The following is a 16369-nucleotide window of genomic DNA, read 5'->3' on the forward strand; positions in this document are numbered from 1 at the left end:
TGAAATTCTGCGAAATTCAGTGGCGTTTTGTAGCTGGAGCTCAGGATTTTGACACCAGTGTATGAATTAAAGAACAGAGAGGTCTAAACTATTTGTATATTTTTAAATGCCAAATATGCTGGGCTGCTGCTGCTATCTTGAAAATGTGCTGTCTCTAATGATACAGGAAAGGAAGTTTAGCAGGTTCTTGATTTTTTTAAAAAAAATCTTTTCAGTGTGTTTGTCTTTCTTTTATGATTGAAGCCATTTTTCTTTGAAAGGCATCTACTTTTAGTCAGGGAAAAGAACAAAGTGGAGACATTTGGGGAGAATTTTAACAAACACCTTTATCTTAGGATGAGACGTTGTAATAATAAATAAAAAAAATGTTAATTGACTTCAGTGGAATCTTGGTTGGGCATACAATACACACCCCTGGTCTCAATAGAAAATGCCTTTTAAACCCAAAGTGGCTTAACAATCCTGAAAGAAAATTGAAATAGTTGCAAATCGGGGGGGAAAGTTCACCTTCCTTTAAGATGATTGTTGGTGTATATATATACCTGGGCCTTTATAAGGATTTGTGCACACCCAAACACTACCGTTTTAGAAAGGCTTTCACTGTAACTGTTTGTTATTTCCTCATTGTAATGTTCCAACACTCCTGTGCAAAACAGGAATTAAATATGTTAACAAAGCAGATGTTCAACAACTGTGAAGTGAGGAGAATGCTTCAGGAGTACTCGGCAGAAATTGCCACCCTTTATTATTATTTTTTCCTCCAAATAAACTGTTCCTTCCACATCATCAGGGGTACGTTTACACTCCTGGTGGTAGCAACTAAAGTTACGTTGTCATAGGTATTTGTTGAGGGGAAATGCAGGCTTTTCAGTAATGTAAATATACACATGGAAGTCCCAGCTGTACATTGCAACACTCCCCTTCCTCTCCTTCACTGCTTCAGCATCCTTCTTTACTCTTCCCCACTGGCCCTGCGTGTAGTACCTCCATGGCACAGTGGAAGGATTTAGCCTCATCTGCTTCGGTTCGTGCTCTAGTGCCTAAGCCCAAATCTGTCCTCATGGCTGGGCACTGCTCGGGAGTGACTTGGAGCTTTGGTCCTTCACAAAGTCTTCCACCCTGCCCCAGTAGCTTGGGCACTGCTAGCAGTTTGGCCTGTGCCAGCACGGATATCCATGAAGGGGATTTACCCAGTTATAGCCGTGGGATTTGTGGTCCATCTCTGTCTTCAGGACTCGAGGCAGCAACTTCCAAGGTAGGTCGGTGTGTCTGCAGGAGCTGCTGTCATGCCTTGATTACAGTATAGCTGCAGACGAAGTGCAGTTATTGAAAATATTCTTCCTTCTTGATAGTTTAATTGGTAGCATTTAGTTAATTGTGTGTATTCTCTCGTAGCAGAATTAAATCTAGAATTATGCAACCGATCGTTTTTTCAGAAGCGCGGAGTCACTCCAGTCTGCCGTCACGGGAGAGCCCACCTGAATCACCCAACAACTTCCAGTTGTGTGAGCTGCTGTTTGCTGTCTGTTGCTATGGTGAAATGATAGCGCCAAACTGATACCAAAAAGGAAGCAATATTTTCTGAACAGATTTATGAGAAAGGAAGAAGCAGGTAGGGGGCAAAGAGGTTATGGGCAGGGGAAAACAAAATAGCTGAAGGGACTTGGAGAGGCTTCCTAAGCCAGTGTTTGGCTGTTTGTCATTCCCTTTAGCTGAAGGTCCACCTAACCCTTTAGAGAATCAGCTTGTGCAGTGTCACTCTGGTGGGTTATTTTTATAAGCGATTGCATGTTGTCCTAAACTGTAAATATTTGTTAATTTATTTGCATTTTTTCCTTGCTTTTAGTGAGGACACATGCATATGGCAAAGTGTTCATTTCATAGCTTTGCAGTCAGTTTTAGAAAGCAGCACTGTGCTTGTCGCAAGGCAAGAAAACTGCTTTGGTCTCCTCCTTTGCAGGACTGGTGCTGTTTGTGTCCTTCCTCATGATTTTTTAACCCCTCGCAAAGCTCTGTTGTGCTGGCAGTGTGTTTCCCACCAGGCTGGAATCACCCCGTGGCCTCCGGTTCTCTTGCACCTAGACCTTCAGCCTACTTACGGTGCCAGTGGGAACAGCTGGTCAGTGCAAGGCAGTCCAGCAGCTGATCGATCCAGGAGCCTGACCAGGGTGGGAAGAGGCAGACAGAGCTCTTGGTTCACAGCTCGTGTGGAGAGAGCTCGTTCCTCCTCCTGCCCAGCCAAGAGCATGGTACGTCACTCCTGATCTCAGCAGTGACACAGGCAGCTGGAGACGGGCAGCCTGGCTGTAGCTGTTACAAACAATTGATGGCTCTGGCCAGCCTCAAAGCTGCATTCAGAAATGTGTTGGGAGATAGTGGAGCACCAAGATGATGCCTCTTGCAGAACAGGCTCCTCTTTCTTTCATTCGAGCGTTAGTGGGTTTAATGTGTCATCTGGTCTGCGTGCAGTGTGCTGACCCTGTCCTGTTTTGAAGTGCGGGTGGTGGTGGGACGGCCAAAGAGAAAAGGACAGGCTCTCGTGTCCAGATGTCGCTTGGGGGAGTGGGTGAGAGGTGGGGGCAGTCATGGGTTTGGAAACAGCCATTTGATGGTCTGAAACCAGCTCTGACAACAACAACAGTTCAATGCAGGGAAATAAGTATGCGGTGGCAGCTTTCTTGTCCCAGCGCCAACCCTTCTGATTGCTTCTGTTAGCATCAATTCAGTGCTGTCCGAACCAAGCCTTGGCCACATGATCGCCAGCCTCTTTCTAACGTGGGGTCGTGTCTCCCTTTATATCTGGTCCTTTGCTGGCCTGCTGTTGGGTTGGAATTGCACTGCATTCCTAATGGAGTTCCTTGGTCTGCTGTCACAGCGTGATTACAAGAACTTGTGTTGCATTGAATGTGGTCTTGATTGCTTGCCAATTAAAGTGCAGGGAGAACACTCACAGTCTTCTTTAAATTTACATCTAGACTTGATCTCCTCTGAAGGCTATGGGAAACTTGTAGAGATTCTTTCTAGTTGTCCCCTCTTCCTACCTTTAGTATTTGGCTTGGTGGGGTAGGTTGATTTATTTTTTTTTTCAATATCTTTAATATTTTTTTGTGTGTGGAAGCAGAAACCCCCTTCTGGAGTTGGATTTTGCTCATTGCTTATACCCCAAGTCCCTTGGGGTTACATGGTTTTGGGTAGGACCTCTTTAAAACGAAGTTACACAGAAGCAGATGGTCCTGTGGTAGCTGAGCACGGGGGGAGACGCCTGAAGAAAGTGTGCTGCGGCAGGAGGGATGTGTTAGATGGGGGAGCAGAGATGAGCTGGGCGTGTAGGGATGCAGCATGCAGGGGCCGTGCAATTTCCAGGGATCTGGTCGCGTGGGAGGTGCGACGCTGCGGTGGCAAATCTCTTGGAGCAGGTGTGCAGGGGCAAACTGCCTGCTTGCCACCCCCTGGGCAGCCTGGCAGTTTGTGCTGGGAGGGAGCCAGGTCTGAGGTGTGAAGGGAAGCAGAAAAAGGGAGGGGGAGAAGGGAGAGAAAGAGGAAGAAAGAGCCGAGAGGAGAAGGGACAATGTGAGAGGAAGGGAGGGTGGGGGGGAGGCCACCTGCGAAGGTAACGGTGAGTTTCTGTTTGTTTTGCCAGTGTTTGTACCGCGAGGAGGTTTTGAACTGCTGCCTAATATGACTGTCAATTATTTTAACTTGTATTTCTCACCTCAGTCCCCATGAAGTGCATTTGACAATAATTAATTTTGTGTGTGCAACTGGGAATGTATCCTACTCCTGCAGAGGTGTCAGCTTAATGGGATATGGCTACACGGGATAACAGGCTGTGCCTCCACGTTAGGGGATTTGGAGGGGTGGAGGGGGGTCATCTGTTCATCTGGACTAATATTTTAATTGTCGGAGCATGAGGTTTCCCGTAGTTGAACTGGGATCAAATTAACCTCTGTCTCTCTGAACTCGCATGCTGGCAGGCTCCCTTAAACACCACTGCTAATTTTATTTTCTATTTTCAGCACGTATTTAAGATAACTCTTTTTGTTTAATAGGTTAGAGAGGAAATATTCTCACTGGCTGAGATCCCAGTGAGCAATTACAAATATTTTACTGTAGTTACAGAACTTGGAATTCAGCCGCAGGCCGTGGGCATCAGAAAATCCACGCGTGGAAATCCCACGTGTTGTAAGAATGGGAGAGCTTCACGTGGACCGCAGGGATCCCGCCTCGTTTTTACTGAAGTCAAACTCTTGTTTTAAAAATAATAAGAATTAAAAAAAAAAAGTTGTTACAGTTCTAAATCAAACCTCTGCAAACAGCTTTCGACTCTACCAGTTAGAGAAGGGTTAACTGAGCCTCTTCATCTCTATTGCACGTTAACACAGAAGGTCAGCGGTGGGAGAAGCTAGGTCCAAACTGAAGGCTTTTGAAATAGCTCCCTAACTAGCCTAATGAATATGCTGCTGAGATGAACAGGTCATTTAACACTTTTCTTGTCGCTATTGTCCATCCAGCCTTAAACGTTAACTCTGTGGCTCTGATAGGCCGGTTTTGCTTAAAAAGGTTTCCTGGCTTTGTTAGGCTCCTAGGAGGGATTTCCCCCCGCCCTCACTTCTGATTGCTGGCAGAACCCTACGGATGTGTTTATATCAGCCTTTTCGTTCGGGTCAAGTCTTCGCTGCAGAGTTTTGCCAGTGGGTAGGGGTTACAAGAGATGCGATCCGGCCAGGGGTGGAAGCTCCAAGCGTGGTTGTAATTACACTGCTTAAGCTGCAGCTTGCCGACCACATCGCTCGCCTCGCTAGGGTCAGGGGTTTTTGGCTACGCTGCTGGAAGGAACACGTTGAGATGTGTCCACCCCACAGCTGGTGTGCTGGAGCTGCACTGCTGCAAACCCTGGGGCTGGTGGAAAGGAGCCTTGTGCTGCTGCCACCCCCCAGCAGAGATGGGTCGCCCCCTCTGCGGTGTTTCTGCAGGGCCTCGAGCACATCTCGAGCGTGCTGACGTGGGTTATCCAGGTTGCTTGAATAAACATGTCACAGGGACAGAGCTACATGCTTGGTAGAGATGAATATTTATCAGAGGTGTTTTCATGAACTTCCTCACCCCGTGCACAGCCGGCGTGTGTCATCTTGTTTTTCCTGTGACCCGCTGCACCCTGTAGGTATTGTAGGTGATGCTACCTGGGATCGATACCGTCAACACAAGCAGCACGCTGCTCCGACCGCCGTTGGACAAACCCAGTAAGGATACGGCATCAACTCGAATCTGCTGGTAGGCTGAAATCATCCTGAACGCTGCAAATGCACAGCAAAACTAGCCTGAGGTCAAGTACGAGGTGATGTCAGGCAAGCTTTCCACATCAAGGCAACCCGGACTCAGGCTGGGAAGCTTGTTAAAGGTCTTGAGGAATAATCTTTTACGCTGAGTCGTTGCCCTGCAGGATCCCTCTGAGGCACTTGTGGTTTCACTGGTAGGAAGGGGATGGTCGAGGGGCAATGTCTGAATGGCTGGATGAACCACGGAGCTGCTCAGTGCTGGTGAAGATGCAGTTTCCTTACTATACTCATCACACGGGTGGTTCCAGAAAGATCAGTTATCACTCTGGTCCTTTTCAATGCTTCTGATTTCTGAGCAGCTGAAATACACGATGGGCCGTGCTTTGCTAGCGATCTGACACAACTGGAGCAGGATAGACAGAGCTGTGAGAAGGCCGCCCTCACCAAGCTGTGGCTGGTGTTCAGATGAGATCTGGCTGTTGGCAGAGGAACAGGTAAACTTACTGTAGTCCTCAGGCAATTTGGGGGAGCAGAAAAAAGAGTTTCATTTTGTAACTGGATGATTTTCCTGAATTTAAAGTGTATCTATGTATAATCGATTGATTTGTCCAAGGAGACCTTGGTGACTCCAGACTCTTTCAATGCAGCCTCCCTGTTCTAATCATCCCTAGCTGATGAGGAGATGTCATTCCATGCTGGCAGGTAGTGACTTGGCCTCAACAGTTTCCAGCTCTGTTGTTTCCTGGACCAACACGATCTACACGGAAGGGAAGCCTTCAGTGCTTGGCGACATCACCTGGAGGGGACTTGGCAGGGAATCTTCTCAGCAACAAGCTACTGGAAGTATTTGAAGCTGTCTGCTTGCTTTGGGACCTTGGATTAAATTTTATGTCTCAGTCCTTATATTCAAGATGCTGCCTAGCTTGGGTCTTGCTGTGGGATGCTGATGTATGGTTGTTGGTTGGTTATGGCTGATGGGTTGGTTAAAAACATGGCATGTGCTTGCAAAATAAAACCTGTCTGTAGCAGTCATGGGGGGCATCAGGTCAGATCTTTCTGAAGAGTAGGTACACCACTGTACATCGAGCTCTCCCTGCATCCTGGGACCATTGCAAACCTTACGAGAGCTGGGCACACAGAAGTTTCTTTTAGGTTTGGTTTTCTTCTCATGCTTTCTAGAGCATGACAAGCATGCCCTTATGTCTGTAATATTAAAAAAAAAAAAAAAAAAAAAAAAAAAAAAAAAAGAGGAGGAAACCCCTAAAACTTGCCAAACCTGCACCTATAGGAGATATGGAACAAATCCACTCCCTCTCCTCACCAAAGTTAATGAGACAGAGGTGTTTTGAGCAGGAGAGTAGGACTGGTCTGCTGGTGAGCTGCTGTCAAAAGAGATAGTCCTGGCTGTTCCCTTATGTACCCTCCTTTGCCTTGGCTCTGGGACTCACCTAGCTCCTTGGCACTTGGTTCAGCTCACTAATCCAGCAGAAAATTAAACAGGGGGGCTCGCTTCAGGGTTTAGTTTATTTTTTGTTAGGTTAGTGAGCTGCACTGGCTCCTGTAGGACTCGGGAAGGCCGGAGCCAGGGGGCAGGAGGAATTGGGATTGCGTGGCCTGGAAGAGGTTGCAGCAAAGGGCTGAATTTGCTCAGCCAACTTTCTAGGCTGTTTTCTTGGTGCAGCACAGCAAAGTGCTTAGACACGGGTGGCCAGGTGCGATGCACGGGGCAGAGGGCACTGAGGGAGGATTTGTTTCAGCAGAGGCAATTCGGGAGGTGGGTACAAGCGTTCCCTGGGGGGTTATGTTCACCCGTTTGTTACACAGCCCTCCGCTGCTTTCAAAACCATGCTGGGACAAAACTTTAAACCCAGCTGTCTCTCAGCTACCAAAATATCTCCTTTGCCCCTTGGCCAGCTGTCAAAACTTTCCCGGCCTTCCTAGAACAAGCGTCTTAGGGAATGTTTCTCCTGGCTTATGAGAAATAGGAGGGATGCTCGGGAGATGACTAGCAGGACTGCACATTTGATGCCAGGTGCTGGTCCTGAGCAAGCTCCTCAACAGCCCGTCCATCTGGGCTGCTCCCAGCTTGGTGTGCTCTTTAGGACGAGATCATGGTTTGAGGAAGAAAGTGTTCCAGAGCAAGAATTCACACAGCTCCAGAGCCAAGGGAAAAAAAAAAAAAAAAAAAAAAAAAAAGCCTTAATTATTCAACTAGTTTGAAACACTTTAAAGTATCCCTAAAAATAGGTGAGAGGGATGTTTGTCAGCTACAAAGAGATTATCCTGCAGTAGCATTCCTTGTCTTATTTTATGATGATGCTACAGAATACAGTCCCTCAGGTAGCCTCATTAGTGTTTATGAATGAGCCCCTTGTTTTAAACTTTTGGTGTTAGAACATGGAAATAGGGCGCGAGGCTAGTAAGACTGGTTTTACCATCCACGCTTTGGAAAGCCCAAGGACACGCGTGTGAGGTCTCAATAAACCTTGGCGGTTCTGCGTAGGGATGACAAGGGGATTTGGGCGTTTGTTAGACGGGCTGGGAAGGTGCACCCCGAGGGAGAAATGCAGGCAGGACTCGGGCTAAAATCCGCCGTGAAATTCTGCGCCCTTCCCAGCGGATCTGTCAGCAGGAGGCTGGCACTCCTCTGTGCCTCATCAGGCAGTTTGTGTTGGTCTCTTCCAGCAAAGGCAACCTGTGGCCCTGTTGTCAGAGCCATAAGCCCTTAGCTGGGGCAGTGCCTGGCGAACCCTGCTGCCTGGCAGCACCTCAGCCCAGGGTGGAGGCTTCTTTGCGCTATCTGCTCCCTAAAGAGGGCAACTGTTTCTTCTGCCTATCTTAAAGAAGGGTGGCAGTTGCGCCCAGCCCATAACAGTATGCAGTGGTTTCTGAGTCTTACCGCTCCAGCCTTAAAATAACAGCTCTTTTTTTCCGAGCCAACCAACAATTGTGGTCAGCCACTAATACCAGTTCAGCCCTTCGGCAGCTGCCCTATGGGAAGCAGCTCTTGCAAGGCAGCTGAAGGAGACCTCGGCCCCAGAGCTGGGCTCGTTTCAGCCCACTTGCGTGTGTGGAGATTCCCTTGCACGCAGCCAGCCTCTGTAACAGCCACCAACTCCTCGAAAGCTAATATCAACCAGATTGTGGAAGTGGGCTGGAAATCGTAACTCCGGCGAGGCGCGGCGGTGCTTTTACTCGCTGAACGAGCGGGCGAAGCCCCGCAGCTCCTTTCCATCGCGTGCAGCGCCTGTCATCGGGCTAGATTTTGGACTCGGCTCCTTTGCCGTCCCGCACAGCGGTGCCCGGCCCTGCGAACAGCCCCGCTGACATCGCAACCGGGCCCTGGCGGCTCCGGGCCACGCACCGCACACAGCAGCGGCTGCCTGGGGGGGCTTCCCACGACCTCCTCGGGGGCCGCAGCACCCCTCCTCTTTGCAGGTCCCCCCCCGGGACCCCCCGCCCCGGGTTGGGGCGCTCCGCGCCCGGCCCCACGTGGCGCGCTAAGGACGCGGGCGCGCCCCCGCGCCAAACTTTTCCCGGGGGCGCGCCGCCGCCGCCTCGCCCCCGTTCCCTCCCCGGCGGGCGCCCAGTTTTGAATGAACGGCCTCGGCGGCGGCGGCCAATGGGCGCGGGGCGGCGCTTAATATTCATGAGGCGGCGGGCCAATGAGCGGGCGAGGAGGTTGTTTTAAACGGCGGAGCCCCGCAGCCAATCAGGCCGCTCTCGTAGGCAGCCAACGCGAGGCTGAGCCGCGCCGCGCCGAGCCCCGCGCCGTGCCCTGCGCTCCAGCTCCCGGCCACACTGCCGCGAACAATACAGGTACGTGCGGCCCCGCCGCAACTTTTCGGGGGGCGGCTGCCCCCTGCCCTGCCCCGCCGCCGCCCCGCCCTGCCCCGCCGCCTTCCCTCGCCTCCTTCTTTTCCCCCGCCGCCTTGGTTTTTATTTTTTTATTATTATTTTTTTCCTCCTTTCCTTCATTTTTCCCCGTTTTTTTTTTTTTTTTTAAATGATAATAATATTTTTTTTTTTTTCTCCCCCCCAAAAAAAAAAGTTTCTTTCCCCACCCACCCCCTCCCTTCCCAGCGTCGCACGGGGAGAGCAGCGCGCGGGTTGCTGCAGCGGGCAGGCGGCGGGGCTCCGGGGGAGCCGCGTTTGCCCCCCGCCCTCCGCCCCTGCCCCTCGGGGGGTCGCCCCCCGGCGCCGCCTGCCCCCGGTGCAGCCCCGTTTCCCCGCGCCGTGCCGCCGGGAGGAACATGGCTGGTGCGGTAACTACACCGGGACTATAACTCCTCTTCTCCCCCGCATGGGCAGGGATTTTTCGCCGCCGCCCGGCAAAACGCGCGGCGCCCTCGGCTTTTATTTGCCCCCCTTTCCCCCCGGGTGGGGATGGCCGGGGCTGGCGGCTGGGGGGGAAAGTTGCCGGCCGTGCGCAGTGCCGTGCCCGCTGTTTATTCTGCATTAATATGGCTGTCGCTTTAGCATCTGACAGGGATAAACCCTGCGCGCTGCGCCCGTGTGTCCCGGCGAAACAGTTTTTTTTTCGGCCCCGCCGCCTCCCGGCTCCCCCGGTGGCTTCGCCTCCGCCCCCGCCGCCCTTCCCCTACCCGGCCCGGGCCTTTTTGCGGGGCTGAGCCCCCGGCCGAGCCCCGCATCGCCTCTTCCCCGCGCCGCGCCGCCCGTGCTGTGGGCATTAACATGGCTGGCGCTGGAGAGCCCGGCGAAGGGAAGAAAGACGTGTAAGCAGCGCAGCGATGGGGAGGGGGGTCGCGGCGGGGGAAATCTCCCCCCAGGCGCCCCGCCGGGGGCTCAAACCTTTCGCTTTCGCCCCGGTTCCTCTCTCCCCACCTCGCCGTGCCCTTCTCCGGCCCCGGGGGGGGCTCGGGGGGCCTTTTCGCACTTTTTTTCCTGGCGGCGCGGAGGAGCGTAGCCGCGGCTATAATGGCTGCACGGGAGCCTTTGTTACAGAGTATTGCGCTAGGCAGGCTCCGGGAAGGGGGGGGGGGGGGGGGGGGAGGTGGAAGCGCCTCCAACCCGCTCCCCGGCCCCAGCCCCGGCCCCGCAGCCCCCCGCAGCCCCGGGGGGGCGGCAGCGGGGGGGTCCCCGCTCGGCGGGGGCGGCGTTTTGGCGGGGGCCGGGGGCGGCGGCGGGCGCGGGGGGCGAGCGCGGCGGAGGAGGGGGGTGCGCGGCTTTGTTCGGCGGCGGCGGCGCCGGGAGAAGCCATCTTAGCGAGCGGCGCCGGCCCTGGGCGCCCAGCGCGGCCGCCGCCGAAGCCGCTCCCCCCGGTGGCACCGGGCCCCGCCGGCGGAGGGGTCCCCCCGGCCGCCCCCACGGCCGCCGCCCGGCCCCCCGCCGCCCCCTAGCCCGCCGGCCCGCCGCATTTCAGGGGCACTTTCTTTCATCGCGAGGCGCTTCACAAAATGGAAGATGAATTATTAGGGGACGGCCGCCCCGCCGCTCGGCGCGGGGCCCCCCCCCCCACACCCTCCCCCCCGCTCCGCCGCCCCGGCCCCCGGCCCCCTCCGCCCGCAGGTGCCCGCGCCCCGCTCCGGCCGCCGGCGGTGACCTTGGCCGGGGAAAGGAGGAGGAGGGGGGTGAAAGGGGGGGGCGAGAAGATGGCGGGAGGGGAGGCCGGGACGACCGCGGGCTCGCTCGCCCCAAACTTTGCTCGCCCGAAGCCCCCGAGCCCGGCTGCGGGTGGCGCACGGCGCGGGTCGGCGCTGGAGCGCCCGCATCGGGCCGGGAGCGCGGCGGTGCCAGGGCACTGCTCGGGGCTGCTGCGCTCCGCCGGGCTGTCCTGCCTCGCCGGGGGGGAAAAGTTGGAGGGGAGGACACGGCCCGAAAGTTGGCGTCTTCCTCGCAGCGAGTGGCCGCTCACGTCCCGCTCCGTTCTTGCTGCGGTGCCGGGCACGGAGCGTGGTGGCACTCGGTGGCACTTGGTGGAGCAAGACCACGCGTGGCTCCCCACGCACGTCCCATTGTGTTTCAGACTGGACGTTCTTCGCCCAACTCCTTATCTGTCGAGGTTATTGCACTTCCCCGGGAGGAATAACCCTCCCTACCTGGGCAGCAGCTGCGAACATGGGAATTCCCCTACTGAAGGGATGAGGCTCAGGCCAGCACTGTGTGCACTGCTCAAGCCCCAGCGTGGTAGCCAACTAAAATATTTTATATTAGTTCATATATAATGCTTACTGGGCAGGATTTAATATGTATTTAATGTATTTAATAGCCTGTCTTTGGACACGCTGTAAATATATTGGTGTAAAACTTAAATCCGATGACCAATTTCACTTAGCATAGCCTTCAATCCAAGTCATAAGGAGGAATAATTTTAAGTTTCCACATGGGGGACAGCAAGAGGTATTGGGGGACAGGAAGGAAACATATATAACTGATGGGAGCATGACTGCTACACTGCTGCGTGTGGATGTATGTGTGTATATACAAACATTTGCACATTATACACACGCACATTCACATGTACACGTGTTCACTTGTTACTTTATTCCCGTCTTCCCTACAGAGTCAAGATGGCTAAAGGTGACCCGAAGAAGCCCAAGGGCAAGATGTCTGCCTATGCCTTCTTTGTGCAGACGTGCCGTGAGGAACACAAGAAAAAGAACCCAGAGGTTCCAGTCAACTTTGCAGAGTTTTCCAAGAAGTGCTCAGAGAGGTGGAAGGTACCTTAATTTGTGGCTTCTTGAAGTGACAAGTTCTTGCTAGTGTGGCATACATACGCTTGAACACAGAGGACTCCTGTGATGTTTGTGTGTGTGTACTGTGGCCACTGATGTGATGCTGCTGTAAGAGTTGTGGAGGCTTCAGCCCATGGCATTTGCCCATTTAAGTGCTTCCACTACAGTCTGGGCTTTCTTCTGATTTCCAAGCAGTGCTCTTAAGTGGTCACCTCCCTCAAGACTCATGTCCGCAAGGGGGACCATGGTTGTATGTGTGCCATTCCAGCCATTTTCCTCTTGCTCGTTGTGCCAGCTGTGGCTGCTGTGCCTAGTACAGGACCTTCGTCCCCATGTGGTCCAGTTAGAAAACAAACAAATTCAGAAACGCCCCTGTCGAGTTGGTACGTGTTGGCTTGTTTACTTAAAGTTTGCCAGCTATTGAACAGTTGGGTAATCACGTGGTTTGGTGTCTTGTTTTTTTTTGTTTTTCAGACCATGTCAAGCAAGGAGAAGGCTAAATTTGATGAAATGGCAAAGGCTGATAAGGTACGATATGATAGAGAAATGAAGGACTATGGACCAGCTAAGGGTGGCAAGAAGAAGAAGGACCCCAATGCCCCAAAACGACCACCGTAAGTGACCGAGGCGTGAAATGCAGAAACATAACTTTGATTTATCTTGAAGTACTTGTGACCTGCCTTTGTGTTAACCATAAAATAAGTAGATGGGATATACTGTTGGTATAGAAGTACTGGTAGTACTGACATTGTCTTGTAAGCAGCTTGTACTCTTGAGCATGTAGAGTGCCAGCAGGAGTTGTCAGGTCTTGGTACCCTTAAACTCGCAGTGATGAAAGACACAGAAATGACTGAAGTCTTGCTGCGACCCTATCTAAGATGAAATTGGGGAGGGGTGGGGATAAAGAACACTTAATAAGAACAGCATTGGGTGAAAGTTGTGTGTCTGACCCTCAGTAAAATCAAAATATATACTGAAAAAATAACTACTTGTTAGCTGCATGTGAGTGTACGTATGAATTCTATGGGTGATGGGTGGGTGAACGGGGTGCTGCTTGGGCATACTGCCGTGGTGCTCACTGTCCTCTGGTGCTTCTTTCCAAGGTCTGGCTTCTTCCTGTTCTGTTCAGAGTTCCGCCCCAAGATCAAGTCCACAAACCCTGGCATATCCATTGGGGATGTAGCAAAGAAACTTGGTGAAATGTGGAACAACCTCAGTGATGGGGAAAAGCAGCCTTATAACAATAAGGCAGCTAAGCTGAAGGAGAAGTACGAGAAGGTAAGGCTAGCTTTTTCCTTGTCTCTTCCGTATGGGCTCTTGTGTTAGAGTGCTTCTATATGATAGACCAAGCTGAGGTGGCCCCAGTGCAACGAGCAACTCTCCCATGTAGAGCTGTTGGCAGGTAGGCGTGTTCTCAGTGTGCTGTGTAGCCAAACTTTGAGTTGTGGCTGGACATACTTTGGGGCAGAGTAGGTTAGAGGCATGCAGGTGAATTCCAGTGGCACAGAAATTCCCCAAACAAAGCGCAACAGCAGCTGCTCGTGCTGCTACAGCAAAGAGTTTGCTGTGCTGTTACAGGAGCTCTGTCCTGTTAGCAGGAAACTTCTAAGAGAAGTTGGGTTCTCTTACTTCTCCTCCTCAGAAAAGTAACTGTGAACGCAGGGCTCAAGTCCTCCGTAGTCTGGGGGCAGCCAAATACGCTCGAGTGTCTGCATACCTGTACGCTGGCTGCCTCCCCTCTTGGGGATGCAGCTGCAGAAAGCCAGTCCCTTCACCTTAACGCCCGCTGCTGTACAAATGCTTGATGTGTTTGCTACTTAGAGCAAATTAAGACATCCCCTTGACTTTGCAGGATGTTGCAGACTACAAGTCTAAAGGAAAGTTTGATGGCGCAAAGGGAGCAGCAACCAAAGCTGCTCGGAAAAAGGTAGAGGAAGAAGACGAAGAGGAGGAGGAGGATGAAGAAGAGGAGGATGAAGATGATGATGACGAATAAAACTGTACAATACTTGTCTCCATGTGAATACCATAGAGTAGGGGAAACACCGTAAATGAAGCACCTCTTATTTGAGATGGTGTCTCTTGCCCTTATTAGGCTTAATTAAAAAAAAAAAAATTGGATTCCGATCGCGTTGTAGTTTCTAAAAGTGCTCTAGAAATTGTAACTGGTTTACATGAAGTGGCCATGGGTGTAGTGAGCACCCTGAAACTGTATCAAAGTTGTACATATTTCCAAACATTTTTAAAATGAAAAGGCGCTCTAGTGTTCTCCTAACTCTGTGCACTTTGCTGTTGGTGTAACAAAGCATTTAAAAATGTTTCAAGCATTTTTTTAATTTGTAAGGTGGTGTTACTATATGGTTATTGGCTAGAAAATCCTGGGTTATAAACTGTACATATCTATAGTTTGTAAAAACTAGACAGATTCTTGTGGTACATGCTTAGAGTTATGATGCCTTAGAGGAGCAGTGATTACTGGGAAAGGCTGTACGTTCCACGGGGTGCCATGGCCCAAAGCATGCACTGTGAGGGTAGATCTATTTACACTACAGTGGGCGTCCATTTAGCTTAAAGTTGTCTTTCTGTATATAGTGAAATAGCATTCTGCTGCCATTCTTAGTTGTGGAAGGGGGTTCAGCTGGCATGAGAAGTGTATGGATTTTTTTAGTTAAGTGCGGTAGTTTTTAAACTGAAACTGTAGACATCTCTTCATCGTCAACTAAGTGAAGAGCCAGTGCAGCAACTGAAGTTCAAAAACACTCTGTACTTAAACAAATTTGCAACGTTCTGTTTTTTTTGTATGTTTAGAATGCTGAAATGTTTTTGAAGCAAAATAAACAGTATTACATTTTTAAAACTGTTCTTGACAACACTCTAAATTTCTGGTTTAAAAGGATCTTAACAACAGCGAGAAAGAGGTTCATTTTGAAGTCTGTGGCATCCCTCAGGGCTGGTGACTTAGGAAACATTCTGACTCAAGGATTAAAAAATAAAAAATAATTAAATAAATGGTGGCCAGCCAAAACTGGCTGAATTGAAAGAGATGGCTGCTCCAGCTAATATGCAATCGTAACTGTTTATGGCTGAGTGGCATAAGATGCTATGCAAGTTTGAACTTTATTACTTGAACTTGGGAGCCTAAATGAACATTCATGACGTAATTGTTTGTTTGTGTGTGTATATAGCAGCATTCAGAGATGCAGAGAAAGGTAGGTGGCTAGGAATGAGGCTGACACCATGGAATAAGTATAAAAGCATAGTTTGGATTTTTTTTTTTTTTTTCAGTTGTGTTGGGTAAATTTATGGCCCAAATGCATTGCTGTACATATTAAAATGTGCCTTTTTTGTCCTGTGTTAAACTGTTTCAGACTTGTGGTTTTTTCTAGCATCTTAATTCATGGCAGGAGCGAGGCGCCTAGTCGATCTCCCTGCTGCGTAGGAGCGTGGCACAGGTACTGGGGCTGTGTCCGTCCTCTGACACAAGCCCAAACGTGACTTGGGTGCCGTGGGGTGGGAGATGATGGCAGGTCTCTTTCCCCGTTAGTGACCCTCTGGCACTGGAAAGAGCAGGTCCTTGACAATCCCAACCTGGGGGTGTTTCGCAGCCCTGGGGAGGGAGCGGTACCGCTCGGTCTCCGTCTGCCGGCTCTAACCCTGCTCTTCCCCAGCAGTGGTAGCACAGGGAAGGGAAGGCAAGCACCCCTTCGTGCTCCTTCTGTGGCTCGGTGTTTGCTTGGCAGCCAGGAGGAGATGGGCGTGAGGAGGTACTTGCATTAACAGCAGGTCGAAGAGGCGCGCTGCCACGCACAGCTGACTTAAGAGGACAGGGTAACTCATTAGTGTAAACTCTGGGTATGGGCTGCTGCCACGGCTTCCTTTGAGCCAAATTGCAGATTAATGAGGGCCAGGCTTACAGGCAGTAAAAATAATTCGAATGTGGATAAAACAGCTTCATTGCCTAATTGGGTACATGTCTGGCTTTCTGTGACTTCTCAATAACCATAGTGTCTTGGCAAAACTGAGCCTGATCTAATGTTGAGATGGGCTACAACCTGAAAGCAAAAACAAGCAGTGCTGGGTATCAGATGAAGCCAGCTAATAAACTTTTATGGAACATAGCAACATGTGGCAAGTTTTTTTTTTAAGGCTAAGTTTTGGTTGGATCACTTAGAAATATTTCCATAATTGCTTAATTATGGCAATTCTTAGTGTCTTTAATGAACAACAACAAAAAGCAAGTGTGAAATTGGCTCCCAGTTTATGGGAAGTTGTGCTTTAAAAGCCTGAATAAAAACTGCATCTGGAAAAGAAATAGATGCCCTTGTATTCCCTACCCTTTCCATGTGACTCGTGTCGTGAGGGAGAAGACAACTGGAGATGCCAGCACGTGGAAACTTG

General features: G+C 50.9%; 1 protein-coding gene across 9 annotated transcripts in view; it reads left to right on the forward strand.

Moving 5' to 3' along the window:
• The window catches only part of HMGB3 (high mobility group box 3), a 33324-nt gene extending 18496 nt beyond the window's left edge, over positions 1-14828 (forward strand). For 2 of the 9 annotated variants that reach the window (XR_014318409.1, XR_014318410.1), the window contains 3 exons: positions 1437-1612; positions 5162-5770; positions 5924-6056. Coding sequence is in view for 6 of the 9 variants with exons in the window: in XM_082770966.1 (XP_082627092.1) it covers positions 9972-10012; positions 11800-11956; positions 12446-12585; positions 13075-13249; positions 13824-13967 (657 nt within the window). In the remaining 3 variants the exon portion in view is untranslated. Of the gene's footprint in view, positions 1-1436; positions 1613-5161; positions 5771-5923; positions 6057-8975; positions 9096-9427; positions 9542-9868; positions 10013-11799; positions 11957-12445; positions 12586-13074; positions 13250-13823 lie in introns of those variants that run through there. The other 7 variants (XM_082770967.1, XM_082770970.1, XM_082770969.1 and 4 more) reach the window with 7 other exon arrangements.
• Positions 14829-16369: the final 1541 nt, after the last annotated feature.

This window comes from Aythya marila, assembly GCF_965140915.1.
Source record: "Aythya marila genome assembly, chromosome: 13".
Classification (NCBI taxonomy): domain Eukaryota; kingdom Metazoa; phylum Chordata; class Aves; order Anseriformes; family Anatidae; genus Aythya; species Aythya marila.